The sequence below is a fragment of the Theropithecus gelada genome, chromosome 17, assembly GCF_003255815.1.
Source record: "Theropithecus gelada isolate Dixy chromosome 17, Tgel_1.0, whole genome shotgun sequence".
Taxonomy (NCBI): domain Eukaryota; kingdom Metazoa; phylum Chordata; class Mammalia; order Primates; family Cercopithecidae; genus Theropithecus; species Theropithecus gelada.
Window position 1 is genome coordinate 82,491,964 of NC_037685.1, and position 24,202 is coordinate 82,516,165.

Consider the following 24,202-nt stretch of genomic DNA (forward strand, 5'->3'; position numbering starts at 1 on the left):
GTGACACAGCCCTTAGGAGGTCCTGAGAACATGTGCCCAAGGTGGCCGGGGTACAGCTTAGTTTTATATATTTTAAGAAGGCATGAAACATCAATCAAATACATTTAAGAAATACATTGGTTTGGTTCAGAAAAGCGGGACAACTTAATGTGGGGGTTTCAAGGCTATAGGTACATTTAAACATCTTTTGGTTGACAATTGGTTGACTTTATCTGAAAACCTGGGATCAATGGAAAGGAATGTTCAGGTTAAGGTAAAGGATTGTGGACCAAGTTTTATTGTGCAGAGGAATCTTTTAGATAGCAGCGTTTAGAGAGAGCAGGTTGTAAAATGTTCCTTACCAGATTAAAAGCATGCCTGGTTCTTAGTTGGTTATCTCCCGGGTGTGGGAAGGAAGGAAAACAAAGGAGAAAGGGGATATAGAACGTGGATTTTTCCCACAAGAGACTTTGCAGGGCAATTTTAAGGTATGGCAATGAAATATCATTTGGGGTAAAACATTTTGATTTTCTTCTTTGTTATGCCAGAGACCGATTGGAAAGTAAGTCATGATATACACGGTCAAAACCCATCTGATGAGAATTTATGGTTTTTTTAGGCCATGACTCCCCAGACCCCTTAGATAGGAATTTGGGCAAGACAAAAAATCGGAGCTTAGTCTTCACGATCAACCCCACATGCCAGGCCTTGTGGTAGGCACCTAACATTCATTCAGTAACTACAGTAACTCTGTCCATTGTGTTCGGAGCAAGCTAAAAAGGCTGGATTGCTGGGGAAATGGAAAGAAGCCAGCACTAGGGGACTGGGTTCAAGTCTGGAAGGAAGGAGGGGTTGTTTAGCCCTAACTTTGCACTAAAGTAACCTTGGCTGAGTAATTTAGCCATCTAAGAAAACGAGGCGATAGACACCCCAGATGATCTCTGGGCTCCCTTGAAGATATCTGTATGAAAGATTCTCTCCTTTCCATGTCCCTTCCGTGCCACTATTCCGAGCATCAGCCTGATCCTAGGAGTGGTGACGTCCTGCTCAGCCGGGGGCTGCTCCTCAGTTCCCATAGAGGCAAGTCCGGGTCCTGACTTGGCCAATGGCTCTGGAGGCCGCTGAGCTCCCCAGGCCCACAGCCCAGAGAAGTGGGCGATAGGTCATTCCAGGACAAGGGGGCGGAGGCTCCAAGAAACTACGACTCCCAGGAGGCCACTGGGTGCCATCCGGCAGCTTGGGCCTGGTGCATGTTGGGAGCTGTAAGCGGCCTCCCGCCGCGCTTCATTGTTAAGACCGCTAGGCCAGGTACCCCGCGCGCATGCCCAGTCACGTCCCAACTAATTGTGCTTCTTTCCTTCCTGCAGGCCTCTTCTCTTTCCGGTCTTGCTGAGGCGCTCCTTTCCCCGCCCCGCCTCCGCCCTCTTTTCAGGGAATTTCGAAGGGGCGTGGCCTCCGGCAAGCGCGTCCCCAGGGGTGTGTATACGCGCGTTCACGGGAGGTTAAAGAGGGAGGGGACTAAACCTTGGGTGTGGGAGGCAGAGAGAAGACCGCGGGGAACGCAAAGCGCATGCGTCCTAGTGGTGCTGCAGCGCCCGGGGAGCCGCGGAGGGGGGGGGGGAAAAACGGGCGAGGGGGACTGACGCACGCGCACTGGGACACCAGATCCCCGCCTCCTGCTCCAGGTTTCCCCTCCTCCTTCACCACCCTCCCGGAAGTGGACCCGCCCTCGCGCCCACCAGCGGCCACCCCCCTGCGGCAGGCCCCGCCCACAAGGCTCCGCCCCTCCGGCTCTCCGCCCCCTCCTCTGGTAGTGGCGCCGGCTTGCATCCCGGTCGTGGCGGTTTTGGTGCCTGAAGCAGGGAGCGCGGAGTCGTTCCCGAGAGAGGAGGCCAGGCTATGCTCGCCGGTTTCCGGCGTTCCGCTCCGGCCAGCCAGAGTCTCTGTCTCAACCTGTGTCCGTGCCCCAGCAGTCTCCTCAGCCCGGCCCCGCGGCGCGATTGGCGGCGGCGCCCCAGGCGCGCCCCCTCCTCCGATGGCGGCGGAGATCCAGCCCAAGCCTCTGACCCGCAAGCCGATCCTGCTGCAGCGGATGGAGGGGTCCCAGGAGGTGGTGAATATGGCCGTGATCGTGCCCAAAGAGGAGGGCGTCATCAGCGTCTCGGAGGACAGGTATGGACTGCTGCCCTTCTGCCGCGAGGAGGGGCGGGACGGGCCGACGGTCCCCGAGCCCGCGTCAGGGGCTGTGCCTCCGCGTCGGCGCGAGTGTAGACTTGCTCCCCCAAGTTTTACTGTAATGCGCCTCTTGGCGGTGCCGGTGTCCAGCTGCGCGCAGCCTCCGCTGCGTGGCTCGGGGAGCTGGGACGGCGGAGTGCGCTCCGGCTTCACCCTTGCGGGAGCCAGGTGGCCCTCGGGGTAACGGTGCGCCGTCGGGACTTTGGTCCATCCCTGAGGACAGGAGGGAAAAAGGGAGAAGCCGCCCGGCCCTGCAGGTGTGTGCTTGGGAAACGATGCCCTGAGCCTCCTCTGCAAGATAACCAAGGGGTTGGGGTACTCTCTGCTACAGCTCCCAGGGTTTCAAACGGAGAAAGCAAATGCCACTCCCTTCTCCCAGACATTCCCACCGAATCCAGATAGCCCAGACATCTTAGGCTGAATTCAGTGAATATTCTAAGTTGTGCCAAGAGTAAGTTTAGGCTTCTGTGTGGTGCCTTCTCTCCTTTCCCCTCCTTATCTCTTGGAACTCAAGGAGAAGCACGTAGAACTTGTAACGGATCACTGCTGCAAATAGCTCTTGAGTTCCTTCCCTTTGCCTGTTTCCTTTATTTTTACTTAATTTTGCTTAATTTGCAGAAGTGGAACTAGTTGTTCTGCCTTCACGTATTCTCCCTGTTTTGCGTTTTCGCTTTAACTGAGTGTCCTTTAATAATTGCAGAAATAAAGCTGATGAAGCTAATTTCTAGAGGAATGTTGCTTGAAGATAGTGTTATGATAATGTCTGGAATTGTTTCTCTGCTAAAATCCATATAAGTATTCTTAAAAAAGAACACTGTAGAGGTACATAACACAGGGGTTTTACAGTAGGTAGGTTTTCTTAATATAAGTTCAAATCATGCAGAGGTAAAGTGTCCTTTCTTGGTGACTCTCAAAATTGAGAGGCTAAGCAACAAAGTGCTCATTGCTGTCTTTATAGTCGTTTCAGCACTTTGCATAGTGTGTGGCCTCAAAAATTGAGCTTGATAGGTTTGTTCATGTCTTATTCAGTGTAATTAGGATAAGTATATTAATGACATATTCTTGTCTACATCATGCTCGATACAAATGGCGCCTGATTAATTTCCAATGCAGATCCAATGGAAAACATTGTAAACATACACCAGCAAGCATTCTGCAATGAACAGAAGAAATTCATGGCTGAAATGGAGTACATGGATGTAGGACCCTTTTGAAATTCGCAGAGAAGCTTTACAAGAAAGTTTGATTTTTTTCCATAAAGGCAAAATTTTATTAAAAAGACTGCTTCTGGACCTAGAAATTCTTTGTCACAGTATTGTTTTTATGGGATATATTCCATAAAATATATTGAAGGAATATATTGGTAGATGTCACTTTCCCAGTCTGTAACTACTGGAGATGGAACTAATCAATTTCTAACTGCTGTGGAAAATTCATATGCAAGTTTATGGAATCAAGAAAAGGAGAAAGGTAGTTAAACCTAAGCTCCTTTAATATTTTATTTATTTATTTTTTTAAGACTAGTCAAGTATGGTAGTGAGAAGGGGAGAAGAATAGAACAAGGAGTTCAATCTGTAACTGACTGTGAACAATTGAGATAATAAAACTACCTTCAGACCAGCCTAAGCTCCTTTAATATTAAGTTGTTATTATAGTATTGAAACTTCTGATTCCCATTTCACTACATTTACCTTGAAGTAAACAGCTTTACTGGGGTATATTTTCAAGTGTTTGGAGACGCTGAAGTAGTGTATATGAATGAAACTGAAGAATAAATTTTATTTTATTATAGGATGAAAGAAATGCAATGTTTAGCTATATCTTAGCCTAATTTTCACTTTCCTAGTTTACAGTGTAAATAACAGGAATTATTTTGTCATGGAGTTACTGTTAAATAAGGTTTACCCATAAGCCTGGAATTATTATTATTATTATTTTTTTTTTTTTTTGAGACAGAGTCTCGCTCTGTCGCCCGGGCTGGAGTGCAGTGGCCGGATCTCAGCTCACTGCAAGCTCCGCCTCCCGGGTTTACGCCATTCTCCTGCCTCAGCCTCCCAAGTAACTGGGACTACAGGCGCCCGCCATCTCGCCCGGCTAGTTTTTTTTTTTTTTTTTTTTTGTATTTTTTAGTAGAGACGGGGTTTCACCGTGTTCGCCAGGATGGTCTCGATCTTCTGACCTCGTGATCCCCCCGTCTCGGCCTCCCAAAGTGCTGGGATTACAGGCTTGAGCCACCGCGCCCGGCCTGGAATTATTATTAATATACATTTTTTATTATTCAAGTTGACAAGTCTGCTTCTTTGGGTCATGTACTCAAACATGAACATAACTTTGTTATTTAGAGCTCAGTTTTGGTTATGGTTTTCATTAGAAGAATTGATCTATCTTCTTGCTTTCCAAAATTCAATGTTAATGTCACTTGATATAATGCTAAATATATGAAAATGGAATATTGATTTTCATCACAACCTACAAAGCCATTACCATTCACTGCTTTGGCTAGAAACTAGTAATCTCCATTCCTGAACTCTTAAGGTTAAAGCCGCAAGTAATGTCCCATACCTGAATGGCCGTGTTCCATAAATTCTTATGAAACCCTGGTTCATCTTTTTGACCTTTGACTTTTTCATTGCCTTTACGTGTGCCTTTGAAAACACATAACATTTTCCATTTTAAACAGTGTTATACAGTATATGCTTCATGTCCATTTTATTTTCTCGTCTGTGAGTTCCCTAAGGAGCTTTGTGTGTCTTATTCATTGTATCATCATTAGGGCCTGACATGGTACCTGGCATGCAATAGGTCCTTAATACACATTTGTTGTATCAGTGACTGATGTGTTTTGTTGCTGTTCCAGAAAGCACAGCATCTTAACTATTGTAGGCTTTTAGTTGATATTTGTTGAATTAATTATATGATGACCTATGAAAGCCTTACGTGGACAAATATACACTTGTAGGAAAAGTACTGGACAAGGTGGACTTTAGAGTGCTTCGAAACGCCGAAAGTCCATGAATTGCTTCATTTATTCTGTCAACAAACATTTGAGTACTTACTGTGTTCCAGTCACATGCGTACATGGTAATGATGAAAATGATAAGATCCTTTCAAGATGCTCACAATTTAGTGGAGGAATTTTAGAAGAACATTGCTTAATAAAAACAAAACTACTACTTCCAAGATTTAGTACTGGAAAGAGAATTTGCAGATGGGGAAGAATGGCTGGATTCCACAATCCATGTTGTCCCCTAAATTTTACCTCCCTTTGGAGAATTCTTTCACTCAAATTGCCCTCAATAGTGGCCTGATAATACTCATGTCTTCAAGCCCAAGAGTGGATAAAAACTCTTGCCTTCAAGTTCCTTTTACCTGAGTTCAAACAGCCTTGAACTTTACTCATTATCAATGGAGGAAATATAAAGGAATAGAAGAAATATAAATACAATCTGATTTACAAATATAGATTTCTGGTGCTACCATAGTACAGAGCCTGTTTCAGAAACTCTCCATCCTTGTCTGAGTCTATCTTTGCCTTAGTTGTAGTTGGGTTATATACCCAAAGGGCATACCAAACTTTGACACTTTGGATACCTCATTTCCCCACTTCTTTTTGGACTGTCTTTTCTGAGTGAATGCCATTTTAGCATTCCCTGCCTAGGAGCTTCCTTTCAGATATCTCCACTCTGTTTTGGTCAAGACTTATGTTTAGTCTACAGCTTAGCAGGGGCTCCTTTGTTTAGTGGCAGCCTCTTCAAGTGATGAAATCCAGGAGGGACCTCTCTCCTGGTGGGACCCAGTCCCATGCAGACCTTTGTATCTTCATAAGTTCTTTATAAGCATATCAACACAAGTCAGTAATCTTAGCATTCATACAGAGATTTTCAGTAACTAGGTAGTTTCTATTAGGCAATTATGGGAAATCATTCCCTCCCTAGGAGTTAACAGCAGGTACAAACATTGTCCTCTGGGGTTGCCAATGAACCTCCTGCTTGTGGTTAGAAAACACCAATAATCTCTTCTACGGATGGGTGTTGCAGGGTGAGTAGGAGTTCTTGTGAAAAAGCCTTTCCTGTGGAGGAAAGGGCATTTTAGATAGAGGAGGCAAGAAAACTCCCATTCATTAAGAAGCACTAGAATGTCCTGATTAAGAGTAGACAACGGAACCAATTGGCTTGAGTTCAGAACTCAGCACTCAGTGTCCTCACATTTTGAGGAATCTGGAAATTAGTGCCTGCAGGAAGAGTGACTCTGATAGCAAAAAGTACTGAACCCGTTGGATGAAAGATTTCAGGGTTCTTTTTCTGGATAAAAAGGCCTGTGTTGGTGGTAGGGTGTGGAGAAGGAGGCTGTGAGAGAGAGAACTATAGGGAAGAAAGGTACTGGCGAGGGCGATATGGGGAACTGCCTTTTTATATTATGACTTTATTCAGGGCCAATTTATACAACATAGTTAGCTGTGTTCTCTCTAAGTCCTGAGGGCAGAGCACAAACAATTGTTAAGAGGGGGGTGAGATTTTTATCCCAATATATAGAAATCTGACTCCCAATGCCTAGCACAAAGGAGATAGGCATTATATGTTCCTTGAATGAATTAAGCAATGATTGGTGATCACTTTTTGAATTGAAATGGACCTGAGGATGTTGTGCGATTCTGTCAGCAAAGGTATTTAAGTTGAGCCTGAGAAGCCGGGGTGACCAACAGTACAATATGGGATGGGAGTGGGAATGGGCTGGAACAAGGGGGTTGGATTTTTTTCTACTTCAAGGGCCTTTTTTTTCCAACTCTAAATTACTATGATTCGAAGTGGCCATGACTACTTGACTATTTCCTGAAAAAAAAAAGTTAAAATTTTATTTCGTCTTATGTATCCTCATAGTATTGGTTCATTTACCATTAATTCTTTGTATTATGAAATTGCACTATCTCAGTTCTCTGCTTCAACCATTAGTTTAACTGATAATTAGACCTTGGTGCAGTTCAGTTGAGCTCCTGATAGAGTTTTATGTACCATGTATTTTATAACATTTGCACAATTTTCATAAGAAATGCAAATCAAAGTTTTACAGTGCCAAGCACAGTTCTGAAAGTTGAGGACTCTTCAGAGTGAGGGAGTGAGGGCTCTGAAGTCAGCAAAATTAGAATCCATCTAAACTAATTTTTGAGTGTGTGAAGTCTCTAATAGCATAAAATTAATACACTTTCCACTGCGCACTTGAGACTCGTCACTTGGTGGTAATAATTGTGGATTTCAAGGTCCGGAAGAGGGAACTTGTCCTGTATAATTGTGGAAAATTAGACCTTTACTCCGAATTCAAAACATGAAGCACTCTCTTCATGCTAGCAAATCTTTCTGGAAACAGGCTGTCTCTGTGTCTCTAAAGGTCAGAAACAGACTGACTTTTTAAGGAAAGATCACTATGGGAAAGCTTATTTGAGGAGGCTTACTAGAGTAGGATTAGCTTCAAGTGATCCCAGAGCTCCTGACAGTTCTGAATTTCCTATTTTTATATTATCAAACCAGAGTCTGTCCAGGACTTCACAGATCTTAATCAGTATATATTCATCCAGATATTGCAACACTATGGGAAAGTTAGGGTGGCAATTCCGACACTCTTAAAATGAGTGATTTTTAAATCATGAAATCCTGACCATCTGTCTTACACCTCAAGTGTTACTAATCTTATTTTGAAAAAGAAATATAGGTAAAAAATCATAGGATTTAAGTAGCTAGAAGAAACTTTAGAGAGATGGCCTTTTCCAAACAAACAAAATCAAAACTTTAGAAAAGGAAATGTGAGTTTTTACTTGCGTAGCATCTTTCTCTGGCTGTCTGTTTTCACTTTGCATTTGGCTTTGAGAAAGCATGGAGAATCATCTTCATGTCATTAAAAATAACAGTTCGGGGGAAATTACAACACTTTGTGGCATTTAGAAATCAATAAGTAGATTGTGGTTTAAGACTACTGCAGTTGGTGATTTGTTGATATCTGTAACACTAAACTAAATTGTGTATAGTATATACTTATCTGAGAAGAGAATGACTACCTTACCAAGCTTTTCTTCTCAACTATTGTCAGAATAGAAAGAATTCAAAAAGAGATCACACTGCTTTATTTTTATATGAGTAGGTCTCCCAAGGAGAGTGTTACAATTAACCTAGAAATTCCCCGATAGAGAAACAAACAAAAACAAACAAACAAACAAAAAACCTCCCCTTGTGCAGCTTCAGCAAGCAGTCTTATTAACTCTTTAAAAACTTTTTTAAAATTTAAGGACAGGGGGCCTCTTCATCCAAATATTTTATTTAGTCCTTAGTAAAAATTAATTGAGAAGTATAATAAACTAACCAGTAAGACCAAAAAAGAAAAGAAAATGTTATCTGCTTGTCTCTTGGCAGGGAGTGTTGCTTTATGCTCTCCTGTGCCTTTAATTTAAGGATTCTCGGAAAAGAACTGGGACTGGGAGTCTGATCGCAGCTCTACTTGGCATTGACCTTGGCATTTCCTGGGGCATTTCATCACTCTAAGCCTCAGTTTGTCCATCTGGCAAAGGAGGGGGTTAGATTTCCTAGCTATGACTCTGGTACTGTAATGTGCTTCTGTAGTGACTAGATAAGTAGTCTCCGCAACCATATCATCCTAAAATCTCAAGTGGAGGAAAGCACGCATTAGGGAAAAAGCAGCATACTTGTGTGAAACTGTCAGCACCTCATGGTGCAACCGTAAAACGATGCTTTCTGGAGCCTTTGGTTGGCAGCGGGTATTTATTCCTGGATGAAATATTAAGAAGTATTTGTTTTGTGTTAGTGCCTAACACCCAGTTGAACTGGACTCACTACATTCCTACTTCTAGACCAGTCCTTTAGTTTCAAACAATTTATCTCTGGGTGGTTTTCTAGCACCCAAGTCAGGGTCTGGGTTATCTAAATGAATGCTTTGGAAATTTTTTTGACCACAAATCATAGTAAAAAATATAGTTAGCATTGCTACGCTGACATACTCTTTCACACATATACACACATATGATAGAAACAAAGGTTTTATGAAATGGTATCCTCTTAATGTGACATGCACACCATTTTCTGTTCTGTTGCAGCCCTTATAAGATCCTAGTTGTGACCCTTTCAATTTTGTGACTAACTAGAGGGTTGTGAACAACAGTTTGAATTACTACAGAGCTTTAGAAGGACTGGTAATGTTTCGTACCTTCTTTTTCTCCCGTTATGTAGTTTCGGTTTTTTAGAAGATGAAAATGTAATTCGACTTGGGGACCTTAACCCTACTAGCCTACCCCACCTCTGACCTGGCCTGCTTTTCTGAAATTCCCACTGACATTATAGAATTGACCCAGACTGACTGGAAGCCTTCAAATCGAGAGATAACTGTTCTAAAGCCTTTTAGCCCAGAGCCAGAGAGGGCTCAGAAAAAAAGTAGGAATGTACCAAATTGAGCATTTGCTATTGTTTGAGTGTCTTCATTTTGGCTTCCTGTTATTTATTACTGAGTTAGGACTCAGAAATGATACATCACATCTAAATTATGAATGTCACCGGGTGGGGTGGCTCACGCCTGTAATCCCAGCACTTTGGGAAGTTGAGGTGGGTGGATCACCTGAGGTCAGGAGTTCGAGACCAGCCTGGCCAACATGGCGAAACCCTGTCTCTACTAAAAATACAAAAATTAGCTGGGTATGGTGGTGGGCACCTGTAATCCCAGCTACTCGGGAGGCTAAGGCGGGAGAATCGCTTGAACCCGGGAGGCGGAAGTTGCAGTGAGCCGAGATTGTACCACCAGTGCACTCCAGCCTGGGCAACAGAGGGAGACTCCATCTCAAAAAAAACAAAAAACAAAAAACAAAACAACAACAAAAAAACCCAAAAATAAATAAAATAAAATAAAAATAAATAATAAATGTCAGTTGCTGACTTCTCTGTGTGACTATGCTTTTCTTTTTAGCTGGGCAGATTTACTTATAATACAGAGCTATTTAGAGATTTTATGTATTTTCCATTGGTTATTAAATTATCTTTTCTCTGATTTCTAAGGATCAACTTAAATTTTAAATAATTATCATAATAATCACTCTGGAGTGTGTTTACATTTTAAATAAAGATAATAGGCCAGACATGGTGATTCACACCTATAATCTCAGCACTTTGGGAGGCTGAGGTGGGAGCACTGGCTTGAGGCCAGGTGTTCAAGACCAGCCTGAGCAAGATAGCAAGATCCTGTCTCTACAACAAATAAATAAATAAAAGATAATAACCACAATAAAGAATTAGTGCTCATAAACCCCTTAGCACAATGACTGTTAGTATTTCATATATTTCCTTCTAGCAGTTTTTCTAATGCAGTTTTCAAAAATACGATTGTAACACACTTTTATGTTCTTGCCCTCACTTAAACTTTTGCCAGCACCTACCTAGATTTTAACCATCATTTTAAGTAGCCTTATATTTTTGCTTTCCTTCAGTATTCACTCATATTTATTTAATGATTATGCTGTATATACTTGGCCCCTGATCTCCCATCGTGAACAAGACATATCCTGCTCTCAAGGTACTGGTAATCTAGTCACTACATCATAATTTATCTTTTCCCTATTTATTTACATTATTTTCAGTTTTATAAATGTTACAATGAACATTGTTACATGTACAGGTGTCCCCTTCTATCCCCCACTCTGAGTTTTTTGATTATTTCTTTAGGAAAGATTGTAAGAAGATTGCCATATTATTTTCCAAAAAGTTTATGCCACTTTAAAATGCTTATAGTTATGTATGCATATGAGAATATTAGTTTTGCCATACCTGACCAGCCATGGATATTATTATTTTAAAATTCTTTTTCATGATTTGCTTGATAAATGGTGGCACTTTATTGATGTTTATTTGTATTTTTTTGGCTGACAGTCAGTGAATATTTTTCTGTTCATTTATTTCTAGTTATTTTTCCTTTTTGAGTTGTCTGTTTCTGTCCTTTGTCCATTTCTCAATTGAAGTCTTTTGGTTCTTCTTAATTTCTTTTACATGTGTTCTATAGCTATAGTAAGAATATTAACCCCAGGCCTGTTATATATCCAGATATACCTTACATTTTGTTGTTTGCCTTTTCATTTTTTATATAGAAAACATTTACTTTTAAGTTTAGCTCTCAAAATTTATTTATTTAAACAATTTTAAAATAAGAGACAGGGTCTCACCATGTTGTTCTGGCTGCAGTGCAGTGGCCATTCAGAAGCACATTCCCGCTACTGATCAGCAAGGGAGTTTTGACATGCTCTGTTTCTGACTTGGGCCAGTTAACCCCTTCTTAGGCAACCTGGTGGTCCCCAGCTCACATGAGGTCACTATATTGGCGTCTTACTTAGTGTGGACACCTGATTAGCATAGCGCACTATAGCCCAGAACTTCTGGGCTCGAGTGAACCTCCTGCCTCAGCTTGCTGAATAACTGGGACTACAGGTGTGTGCCACCACACACCTTTTTTTTAATAATTGAAATTTCTTCTGTAACTCCTAATTTTTGAAAGTAACACTTTGCCCGGAGAGCCAGTGATACTCATTTTTCTTTCATCTTAGTTATATAATTTGATGAAAAAATAACTTTTCGATTTGTTTGAAGTGTATTTCATTAAGTGGCATAATTTGGGAAGTATAAATTGATTTTCCTGAAACTTGCTGTTAATTATTTCAACATTACTTATTGAGTGGTCCTTATATTTTCTTTTGTATTTATTTGTGAAACTAATTTTGTCACAAACTTTAAGTTCTCATAATCAACAGGGCCTGCTGTGGCCTCTGCTGTGTCTTAGGGAATCTCTTTGCCTCTTTTAGTGCCAGTTCTACACTTTTAATTATTGTAGCTAATGAGTTTTTCTTGACTTCTTGCCATTATGTGTCTGCAATGATAGCCCTAATCTCTCTGGCCAGGTCATCTGGCTAATGGGAAAGGAATCAGATATTGGCTCTTTCCAAAGCCTTAGGATTTTACAGTCTCAGTTTCCGTGTCTGCAAATTGGGAATAATGACTCTTTCTAGTGTTGTTGGGAGATTTACATAAGATGATCTTCCTGCAGCACCTGCAGCACTTGGAGCATCGATGGTGCTCAGTCAAAGTTTGTTTTATTTTTTGTTTATAACACCAGCACACCTCTAAGCAGGTAAGCTTTTTCTGTTGCCGTGGTTCCATTAAGACTATTTTGAAACTCACTTTGGATATACAGAGTTTGGGCTGTTGAACTTGTTTTTTGTTTTTATAGAGTTCTGAGCCCCTTTTTTCTTCTCTAATATAGAAGGGTGAGGTTAACTCTGTCATCTTTGTACCACCACTTTCCAAATTTGCCCTGTGACAGCCAGTGGTAAGGAGAGGTGTGTGGTGGGTGGGTGCTGTGTTCTCCTTTGCAGGCTTCTCTCTCTCTCTTCATTTGCTATCTTGCCCTGAAATGGTGTGTCCTTTGTCCCCACTGGTCTCCTGGACAGCAAGGGTTTTATCTTCCATGGCTTCCATAAGGAATATATTTAGGGAAGGATAAAAGTTTAACTAAACTGTTCTTAACCAGAAGCTTAGGCATTATAAACTGGCAACTAGCAGACTGAAGTCCACCCTTGGACAGATTTAGAGTGGTCCACACACAGTGTTTTTAGAAGTTTTGAATTTGTCGGCAAGGTTTAAACATATGGACTTCACATAAACATCCAGATTGCCAGCTTCTCTTGACACATGGGAAGACGGAGCTGTGCCAAGCCATGAAATTACCTCCTGCGGACCCCTTGCTCCTGCTGTGCCTGCCGGGGCTAAGGTCCTCTGAGCTGGCTGTGAGAGGTGAAGGTATGCTGCCATGGCTGCCTGCCGGTGGGAAAGCAGCACGTGAGACCCAGAAAGCCTTCATCGAAAATCTGAAATGCTTCCCCTTTTTTGGACTAAGTAGTTAGAGCTTTTTTGATATTTAGAAGAAGAGAAAGAAAAAAGGAAATCAAAAGATAGCCAGAAAGCTCATGTTTCTAGAAACTTAGGTGTGGGCCAAGGGAGGAAGCATATACATAAAAAATCAAGACAGCTTTTATAACAGATGCTGATGTACCCAGTAAATATAAAAATAAAGGTGGGTATTGGTAAATTAAGGATGGCGTTTACCCTGATTCCCTGTCTGGAGGCATTTTTTGGGGGGCCAGGGACTGGAGTCAGAGAAGCCTGGGTTTGACTCTTTGCTCTGCCACTTCGTATTTAAATACATTTAAATTCTAGTTTTAGAAAAGCTTAAATTACATTGTTGCTTTTTATTTTGTGCATCTGGATTAATATTCCTGGAATCAGTTTACATGCCTTGTTAGAATCTCAGTAACCTGTTTCACTGTTCATTGGGGGAGAAGGAGTGTTGGAATGGCTAATTTATTTCATTATATTTTGATTTGGGGGATATTTTTGAATTTATATTTGAATGGTTTAATTAATTCTCTTTACATGTCAAAGCTTAGATTGTTAAACAGTTTTGAAGGATGAATATTTTTTATCTAGAAAATTAAATTAAGGAGGTTAATCTGCATACGTAGTTAGCTGAATTGGCATGCTGTTTGAATGGATTCAATTGGTTTGGAGTTTGGTTGCAGTGTGACTTTTCTGATTTATTTTTCTTATTGAGCTTCCATTTGGGAAATTTCTGTCACATCAGATGTGCAAAATATAAATCTTTGAGCTTGATGTGGATAGGATAGGGCAAAGTTTGAGAAAGTAAAGTTCACTCAGTCTGAAAAGGTTCTGTCAACCTTAAATAATGAGATTCAGAAAATATGATTTAAGTACAGTTTATTTGAGTGCAACGCTTGAGGATGATCACCTGGAAACACTGACTCCAAGTGAATGGGGTCAGTGTTCCAACGTGAAGTTAAGGTTTCACTTACATAGGTAGAGACAGAGAAGTTCCAGCAGGATTACATCGTTCATACAAGACCAGAACATACACCACAGCAATTTGATTGGTTACAGATTGCTACATTCCAGGGAAGATTCCTTACTCCGTGAGAAGGGACAAGGATCTGAGGGGGTCTTATCTCTGGTGCTGCTTGGCATTTTAATTATTTACAGAAAAAATGGCAGAAGTTGCAGCTGTATACCACGTGACTTGGGCTGCGTAGCCATATTCCTCTCAAGGCTCAGAATAAGTTAAAATTCCAACAGCTTTAAGTTGGAGTTATTTTAAGTTTGAACAATTTGATTTCACAGTTCAGTGTAGTATATGGAGAAGAATTGGTCCAGAAAAGTTCTCTTGAGACTCTGGGGGCTTGTGTGGGCTTGTCTACAGGTAGATTATATTTCTCCAGGGTGTGGTCCTCCTCTCACCTCACTTTAATTTTTTGTTTTCTTTTTTAAAATGTTCTACCTTACTCTTCACTAATTTCTTATTATTGAATTAGTGGAAGTATAGATCATTGTCAGGATTGAACCCAGAAGAACTGTATACTATATACCAAGTTGTTGCTTTATTGATCAGTGAACAAAAGATTGAGTTCTTGAGATTACTGTGATGAGATTTCCAGTGCTCATAGGCACTTTTCTAAGGGTCTTTGGCTATAATTGAAGTTCTTATATTTTGGTCATAAGAACTTCAATGATGTCCTTATCATTATATAATTATTGGGAAACTACATTCTTAAGCTTGAAGGACTGAACTTGAACTTGAAAGCTTTTGAAGCGGTGAACTGTGTTCACATTGCACAAGTAAGTTTGTCCTTTGAGAGATGCTGCTATAGTCACTATTTTCAGGACCCAGCATTGCTTATTTCTGCTTTTTCAAAATTTTTGCTTAAAAAGTTGATCCGTCTGTTGCTTTTGTTGCCTAGTAGTTCATGCTTATGTGTGTGGAAAAGTGAGGTTAATGATGGCAACAAATCCTGGATGGATTTGCAGAGAGAATGGGATCTAAATGACAGAAACATTTAGCTACTTGAAATGGAGTTTAGCTAGGAGATTGCAACAATTTGAAATTAAATAATCATAGTACAAAAGAAGTAAGGTTTTAAAAATATTACTTATTTGATAGTTTGTTTCCCTTGATGAAATTCTGAATATTTGAATGAAAAACAGCAGGTAGAAATAGATACTAGCATTTACATTTACAAAATAATCAACCTTGGTGGTTATTAGTTGATGGTACATGTATATGCAAAATTCAGAAGGCTGTGATGAGAAAAGTCTCCTTCCCACTCATGGGTTTTAAGATTTTGTGAAAGGAAAACTGGTAGAATTTGCACAAGCTGTAATGTATATGCCCTGATATGGATCTCTGGGCATTTCTGCTTCAGCTGTGTTAAACTTTTCACTTATAAAACTGCTTTGGTGGGGGCAGGTGCGGTGGCTCACGCCTGTAATCCCAGCACTTTGGGAGGCTGAGGTGGGCAGATCACCTGAGGTCAGGAGTTTGAGACCAGCCGGGCCAACATGGTGAAACCCTGTCTCTACTAAAAATACAAAAATTAGCTGGGTGTCCATCCTGGCTCACATGGTGAAACCCCGTCTCTACTAAAAAATAGAAAAAATTAGCCGGGCGTGGTGGTGGGGTGCCTGTAGTCCCAGCTACTCAGGAGGCTGAGGCAGGAGAATTGCTTGGGCTTGGGAGGCGGAGGTTGCAGTGAGCCGAGATCGCACCACTGCACTCCAGTCTGGGCAACAAAGCGAGACTCTGTCTCAAAAAAAAAAAAAAAAAAAAAGTTAGCTGGGTGTAGTGGCAGGCACCTGTAATCCCAGCTACTCGGGGTGCTGGGACAGGAGAATTGCTTGAACTCGGGAGGTGGAGGTTGCAGTGAGCCGAGATTGCGCCACTGCACTCTAGTCTGGACAAACAGAGTGAGACTCTGTCTCAAAAAAAGATAAAAATACAAATAAATAAAACTGCTTTGGGAGGTCAGGGTCACAGGGATGCTAAGACTGCTGCCTTGGTACTTTTCTGCTGATGCCACAGTGGCCCCCTCTCTGAAAAAAACAGCCCTCCTAGGTCCAGGAGGCATGCAACAAGGATCTTTCACACAGGGCAGCCAAGTCTTACCCCTCTACTATCTCTTCCTGAATATGGAGGAAAAGTTCTTGGCCTGATCCCTGAGGAATTCCTCATTTCTTTATCCTAAAACCACTGTAATAGGACTGTGTGTACTCAGAAATGGGTTTATTTTGTATTCTCTATCCAAAGAAATATATGTGGTTATCCTGGAGAACTTTTCTACTCTATCAGTGGTAGGGATACTTGTCTATGTAATTAAAAATATTCTCCTCTATTAGAGAATTTGCTGATGAACTCAGTGAACAAAAAATTGCCCAATTAGAAGAGGTGAAGCAGGCTTTTCTCAGACAAATTCAGCATGAGATTGATTTGGAGAAGTCACAGCAGGCACTGGTTCAGAAGTGTCATTTACTTTTTTTTTTTTTTTTTTTTGAGATAGAGTCTCGCTCTGTTGCCAGGCTAGAGTGCAGTGGTGTGATCTTGTCTCACTGCAACCTCCGCCTTCCAGGTTCAAGCGATTCTTCTGCCTCAGCCTCCCGAGTAGCTGGGACTACAGGCGTGCGCCACCATGCCCAACTAATTTTTGTATTTTTAGTAGAGACGGGGTTTCACCACGTTGACCAGGATGGTCTTGATCTCTTGACCTCATGATCTGTCCACCTCTGCCTCCCAAAGTGCTGGGAATATAGGCATGAGCCACCGCTCCCAGCCTTAGAGTTGCCATTTATTTTTTTGACACCCAGAGGAATAACATCGCTTTAACCTTGAAGGCTACTTACTGAGAATAGCTGCATAAAGTATAGAAGGCTATAAAGAATTGCCTGACTTTCATATCTCTGTGCAGAGAGATATTATGGGAGAAGCACAAAGTGCAGAGCATCTCTGCACAGCAAGAAAAGGAGACATTTGTCAAGCGCATTGCACAGTAAAGCTGCTCACAAAGAAGGCTCAAGCACAGCCAGCTCTATTAACGTATCTATCCCAATTGAGACAGCTGGAAACAGTTGACTGACTAAATGGAAACTGATCTATGTAACAACAGGTTTTTGTATCGCTGTCTACTGAAGTTACTGTATATGTTTCCTAAAAATGAAAAGTTTGCCTTTCGTGTGATGAGAGAACTAAGTCCACTGGCCAGGCAGATGTGTTTCACCCTTCTTACTCTGGACTTTGAGTTGTTCCAGGATCACTTTTGAATAAGGAGCTTACTTTTGTTAAAACTTGCTACCTTACTAAAGATTATAAGTTATAGTTTAAATTTGTAATTAATTCTGCCATCTTGCAATAAAGTGACAATTGAAACAAGGTGTTCCAAGTTGCGTAATGAAGTACTATTCGACTTTTGTGATGTGGGTGAAAGTTAAAGATGCCATTGAACTACAAAACAAAAACAAAAACAAAAACAAAAACAACAAAACTGCTCTGGGGCTTGCAGTGCTTGCATGTGGCCACCGTGACACAAAAACCTTCTTCCTTCCTCCTTCCCTACTTCTCCCTCCCTCATCTCCAGATAGCTGCATTCTCTTAGCACACTCTTCATGTATTTGTTAAAGCACTGCCTCACATTGAAATTATTCCTCTTCTGCCCTGTGGTCCTTATCATTGTATCTCTCAAGACCTCTAGATCAGGGCTGAGAACACAGTAGGTAAAATGGAAACAATACAGGTTTGCGTTATGTATTAGGTCACACTGTGGGAGAGTTACTTTGAAAATCAGTTGTCTCCTAATGATATATAGTAATGGAGCCCCTTAGGTTTCTTTGATACAGAAACCAGCTCTGGCATTTCCTGGTAGGAGACTCAAGTATCTTGCGGAATCCAAGGGATGCATTTGGTCCTTGGGAATAGAACTGAAGACTGAAGCACACGGACAGCCAGGAAATCTCTTCTCCCTGCTGCTCATCGGTTTCTCTGTATCTGCCTCATTCTCTCTTGCTCACACTGGCTTCCTCCGTTTCTTTCTTAGTCCACATGGCAGAACATGGCTGCCAGCTGCTCCTGAATTTTACATTACAGTCTAGATAAGCAGGGAGAGATTGATCTCAGGCTCCCAGAATTGCAGAATTCCTTGGGAAGGAACCCAGTGGTCTGGCCAGGGTCAGCTGTTCACGCTGGAATTATGGCCAGAAGTAGGGTCATGTTGCAGCGATATGGCAATCCCCGCTGCAGTCTGTGGATGGGGAGAGGACGGAAGGGAGGAGGGGCATGTCTCAGAAAGAGATGAAAGATAAACAATCCAGCAGGTGCCCACTACTGGACCCTATGGGCATGAGATGAGCCCATGCCCTTGTGGCTTGGAGTATCGTTGGTCATTGCTTTGGTGGCAGCAGAATAATGAACACTCACAGACTCTTGTGTTTCTCCTGACCTTCACTGCTATTTTCCTTGAAGTCTGCTCATATTGCAGGTGAAATGTTCAGATGGCCATTTTCTCATTGCTTTATTTGCTGATTTGATGTGTGGACTATTTTCCTGTAGTGGATATAAGATGAAGAATGGGTAGATATTTCAGTATGAGTGTTCTGAGCAAAAGCCATTGTTATGTGACAAATTTTAGCAATGGTGAGTGGACCCCATATGATAACCATATTTTATAAACTCCAAGTAAAAGCACATGGCTCAACAAAATATTTTTTCTTCTGATGGATGAAATTATTAAATTGCATTTTGTGATATATTTAACCAACTGAAATCCAAAAAATAACATGAAACTAGACTGCCAAGCATATATGGGCACAGTATATATCCTATCTCAGGGAGGAAGTGGAAAAGCCTCAAGTATATTAATAGTAATTAATACTAGGTTACTCTTTCTGAATATGTTCCATTGGCCAGACACTGGGTTACTCTGTTTATGTGCCTGTTCTTATTTAATTCTAAGAATGATTGTATGAAGTTAGTAGTTTACTGGGTTTTTTTGTTTTTTTTTGTTTTAGACAGAGTTTCGTTCTTGTTGCCCAGGCTGGAGTGCAGTGGTGCAATCTCAGCTCATTGCAACCTCTGCCTCCCGGGTTCAAGCGATTCTCCTGCCTCAGCGTCCCAAGTAGCTGGGATTACAGGCGCCCGCCACCATGCCCGGCTGATTTTTGTATTTTTAGTAGAGACAGGGGTTTTACCACGTTGGCCAGGCTTGTCTCCAATTTCTGACCTCAGGTGATCCACCCAACTTGGCCTCCCAATGAGTTTACTGTCATTTGAAAGATGTAGAAACTGATGCAGCTAGGAAGAGGCAGAGTGGGGAGGGGTACCCTGATTCATCGGACTCCACACCCCTTCTACTGCACCTTACAATGCCACCTCTCCATGAGGCGCTCTGGAAGAAGATGCAGAGGCACGAGTATGGAGCCTCCATGGAAATCGCAACAGGCTGAACTTGGTTTTTCAGAGGAAAGGCTAGCAAGTCAGCTAGCCAATCAACAAATGACAATACAAATTAAATAGAAGAGGGCAGATACCCCTAAGACATTCCTTTTAAACCCTTGCAACTCCCTTCTTTACTTGCTCTGAGTATTGGCATTATACAATTGTAGATATGACTTTGAGTTATATTAGGAAAAGCTATGCATTTGTTGTTGGAACAGGGTCTTTGAGGAAGTACTTAAGAGCTGGGTGGGGCTTTTTTCAGTGTGGCCTAACCAAGTGTAATTAATGTGTCACATAATAACATTTCTATCAACAACAGACTGCAAGTATGACAGTGGTCCCATAGATTATAATGGAGCTGAAAAATTCCTATTGCCTAATGACATTGTAGCCATCTTAACATTGTAGTGCAACTTTTTCAATGTTTAAATCCGTTCAGATACATAAGTACTTTCCATTGTGTTACAGTTGCCTATAGTATTCAATACAGTAACACGTTGTACAGGTTCATAGCCTAAGAGCAATAGGCCATACTGTACAGCCTGGATGTGTGGTAGGCTATGTACCATATAGGTTTGTATAGATACACTCTATGATGTTTGCACATTGATAGAATAGCAACTCTACTGGTTTATTTTTCTCACATAACAAAACGTCTGGAAATAGGTGCTCTTAATCTCTTTCTTCTCCATTATCCCCAATTTGTGGCTTTCATCCTGCCCCATGGTTGAAGATGACTCTTTGACCTTCAGCTTCGCATCTGCTTATAAATATGTCACAAGACCACCTAGCTACAAGGGATGATGAGGGCATTTATTCTTTAATTATTTTTAAGCAATTGTAGTTTTTTAGCTGAGCGCATTGATAATTGAACAAATTTGGATATTGGAGAGATAAATGACTAGTATGACCTCCCATGAGGCCTTTGGTTAGGGGAAATTCTTTGTACTCATCTGACCAGTGTTCATGCTTTAAGCTTAGGAGTAGCTTTTTCTCCAAATGGGTTCCGTTTGCATTTTGTACCCTGTAAAAGTATTTATAACTCTTCCCCCTACTCCCAGCTCTGCCCCTTCTGCTTATATTGCAGGATTGCCTTTGCTGCTTGGAACATGTTTCCAGATTGGACCGAATGCTGTGATCTAAATCCTTATGCCTGGGGACTTGTGGTTTCTTGAGTTCAAGCATATAGGCCTGGGACTTTTATTACTGATACAAAATGATTTGACCATGGACCACCATAAAGTTAATCCGTTAATATGGCAAATGGAAATACCAGAAAGATTCCCAATTTTTGACTGCCTTTAGGAACCACCAGGAATCATTATTTTGCCCTCTTGTTTAAATACCGCATATTGAACTGCTGGAGGAATTCGTAAGAGCCCAACCACTGCATGTTTCCTACCAAGGTTTTTATTCCAGAACATCTGTAGCAGAAGTTCTCTTGTGGGGGATTGGGTTACAGGTATAGTGAGGTAGTAATGCCTGGTGGGGCCTGGAGCAGCAGGAGCCTCAGGTTGTGTGTTTCCAGCTGTTAGAAGCCCTGGTTAGTTCCTTGGGGTGCTGTAAAAGGGTGAGAGGCTTGTCTCTGGAGATACTCATGACTTCTCACGTTCTGTATACATCAACCTGGCCGTACTTTCTCTGTGACATTTTCAGCAAAATATTGAAGGATGTTTTCTTTACATTCTAATGTAAGAAATTTGCCCGCAATTTAAACCATAGACTTTTTGTTGGGCTATTGTCAAGCATTGTCTTGTGGCAAAAAGAGCATGGAAGAAGGAGTTATAAGACCTGAGTTAAAACCATGCTTTTCCAATGTATACTTAATTTTTCTGAGGGCCACTTTTCTAATTTACAAATGGGAAGAATAATGCTTCCTTCTTCGTAGGATTTTGGTAAGAATTAAGCAAAATAATGGATATGAAAAAAAAATCTTTGTAAAGCTTTTTTATTAGGGGTTGCTGACTCATATGGCCTTAGGCACAAGGCAGGTAACATAAGTGAGTAAAGTGGCATGCTTTACCTGGGTGTCAGAAATACTAGGGGGATTGTGGCACACTGGAGTGTTTGCCTAATGAAAGAGGGCAGCAACTTCTTGGCACTAGCTGATGTTTGCCATCTGGGAATGCGGACCCAGTGTCTCCAGATCACTGGATTTTTGCAGAAGTGCTAGAAATCAATTTTTGTGTGAAATATTTACATTTTTAAAGTTAATGCAAAAACTTTTTTTTTTTTTAAACTTTACAGGAGCAAGCACAGTATTAATGCGCACTGGAGCCAGCCTTTTGTGCTGTAAAGATTAATTTCTTTAGAAAATAATACATGCCAGTTTATAATATTTATTGACAAGGTTTCCAACTAGAAAAGACATTTGTATCTGGGTGGCCTCCCTCATCTTGCCACCTCAGAAATTTCTGCTTCAGATTAGCCACTGAAAGGTTATTCCCCGAATGTGTTGAGAGAAACAGCTATGATTCTGCCTCTGCCAAACAGAAACTCAGAGAAGAGGCCATTTTCATAGGAATCAGACTATGTCTTCATTTTTAGACAAGAAACAGGAATGTCCCAAAAAACCTAAGGAAAGGGGAGTTTATTATGAGCCTACAGGGTAACTCCTGGAAGCCAAGTTCAGAAGGAAGGTCACTAGACATTATGAATGTCAAGGTTTGGGATAGAGAGACTTGAGGACTACGTAGGACAGTGCTGTCCAGTATGGTAGCCACTTGCTGCATGTGGCTATTTAAGTTTACATTTAAATTAATTAAAATTAAATAAAAAATCCTTAAGTGGCACTAGCTGCATTTCAGGTGCTCAGAAACCACTTGTAGCTAATGGCTACCGTACTGAATAGTGCAGATTGTAGAACATTTTCATCATCACAGGAAGTTCCATTGGACATTGTGGATAGAGGGTCGGGGGGCATAAAGTGGGAGATCTAGTTAAAGGTTAAACTCAATGATGGTGGTGCCTGAACTGAAGCATTGTCAGGAGGGCACATTGAGAAGGATTTCAGAGTTATTGAGAGGTAGTATAGTTCAGGGATTAAGAGCAAGGATTGGGTCAGATGGTCCCTGCTTTACCTTTACTTAGCTGTATGCTCTTAGGCAAGGTACTTAAGACTTACTTTCCTAGATGATAAGTGGGGATTATTGAAGCCTTGGGGATGGATGCAATATTGTGGGAAAATACGTAGAATGAAAAGGGAGGAGGGTGAGAGAGCAATCAAAGAGAATGCTGCAGAAGCTGGCACTGAGGAATGGCCATCAGGGAAGGCCTTGGAAGGAGATGGATGCTCACTGTGTTTCAAAAGATGAGTGGATTCTGGATCTCTAAGTTGGTCAGTGTCCACATATGGACAGCACATTGGATCAAGAGCGGGCAATGGAGTCAGACCTGGGTTCAACGTCACCATTTTCTAGCTGTAACTAGATATGCAGCAGTTAGCACACAACGCCCCATTACCTGGACCTTTGTTTTCTTAGGTACAAAATGAGGCTAGTAATAGAATTTATCTCAAAGGTTGTGAGGATTAAGGGATATAATTCATACGAAGTTGTAGTAAGGGGCCTGATAAGTGGTAAATAAATACTCAATAGATGTTAGTGTTTGTTGTTAGAATCCATCCTTGAAAGGTGAAAGTTCAATAGAGTATCATGGTAGACATGGGTTGTATAAATATGAAGAATTTTCACCAAATATATATTATGAAAACACCCTGTCAGAAATTTAGAATGTGAAAGAAATAATTTTGGTAAAAATGAAGAGTTTCACATTACATAATTATTACTCATGAAACTTATTACCCAGAACTTTGTAGAGAAATAAGTTTAAGTAAAGTTTAGAATTTTGAATTCATTGATGATAAAGCCACACTGGGTGATGAAGGAGAATGCAAAGGGTATTTGGTGCTTCTGAGAGAGCATATTAAGATTCAAGAGCCATTGTAAATGTTCTCCTTGGGAACGAATGGTCACATGCCTTACAGGGAATGGGAAGAGGACTTTGCCAGCATTTTATCATGATGAGTTGCTTCCAGGACAATTCCTCTTTCATTGTTACTCTATGAGATTTTCCTTCTCTTTCATTCTAATGTCAATCCCAGTTAGTCTCTACTCACTTTAAATAAAAAAGCACAATGTAGAGATAGCAAAAGGCAGTGTTGGATGGTGAAGAAAGCCAGTAAGATCTACTTGGACTATATCCCAGCTCCTCCACTTACTAGCTGTGGGACTTCCCTCAGAGAAATTAAATCATTTTAGAAATGTGTTCTGGTGTTGTGAGGATTAAAGGACAGAAGTTGTACGTAAAGCTCCTAGCACATGATAGGATTTTTAGATATTACACAAATGCTTTAATTCAGTTGGTATCTCTAATTCAAAAATTTCTATTTGATTTTTGGTGAGGATTTTGTGTCCCTGGTCCCAAGTACAGCGTCAGACATGTTGTAAGCACCTCAGTAACTGTGCATTAGATTAATAATCCAAGAATGTATGTAACTCTTTGTATATTTGGAGAAGAAATTACCTATGCTGTTATTTCTATTGCTTTTTTATCTAAAGTGATATATCCAGGTTAGATGTTTTTATAGCTAGGTATTTGGGAAACAAATACCGTAAATGGGAACTATTGTAAT

General features: G+C 41.1%; 1 protein-coding gene across 1 annotated transcript in view; it reads left to right on the forward strand.

Annotated features, from left to right (window-relative positions):
* Window positions 1-1,362: 1,362 nt before the first annotated feature.
* WDFY2 (WD repeat and FYVE domain containing 2) overlaps window positions 1,363-24,202 on the forward strand; it is a 186,055-nt gene continuing 163,215 nt past the window's right edge. Inside the window, exon 1 of the mRNA XM_025364419.1 lies at window positions 1,363-2,151. Coding sequence (XP_025220204.1) covers window positions 1,550-2,151 — 602 coding nt within the window. The 5' untranslated portion in view covers window positions 1,363-1,549. The remainder of the gene's footprint in view (window positions 2,152-24,202) is intronic.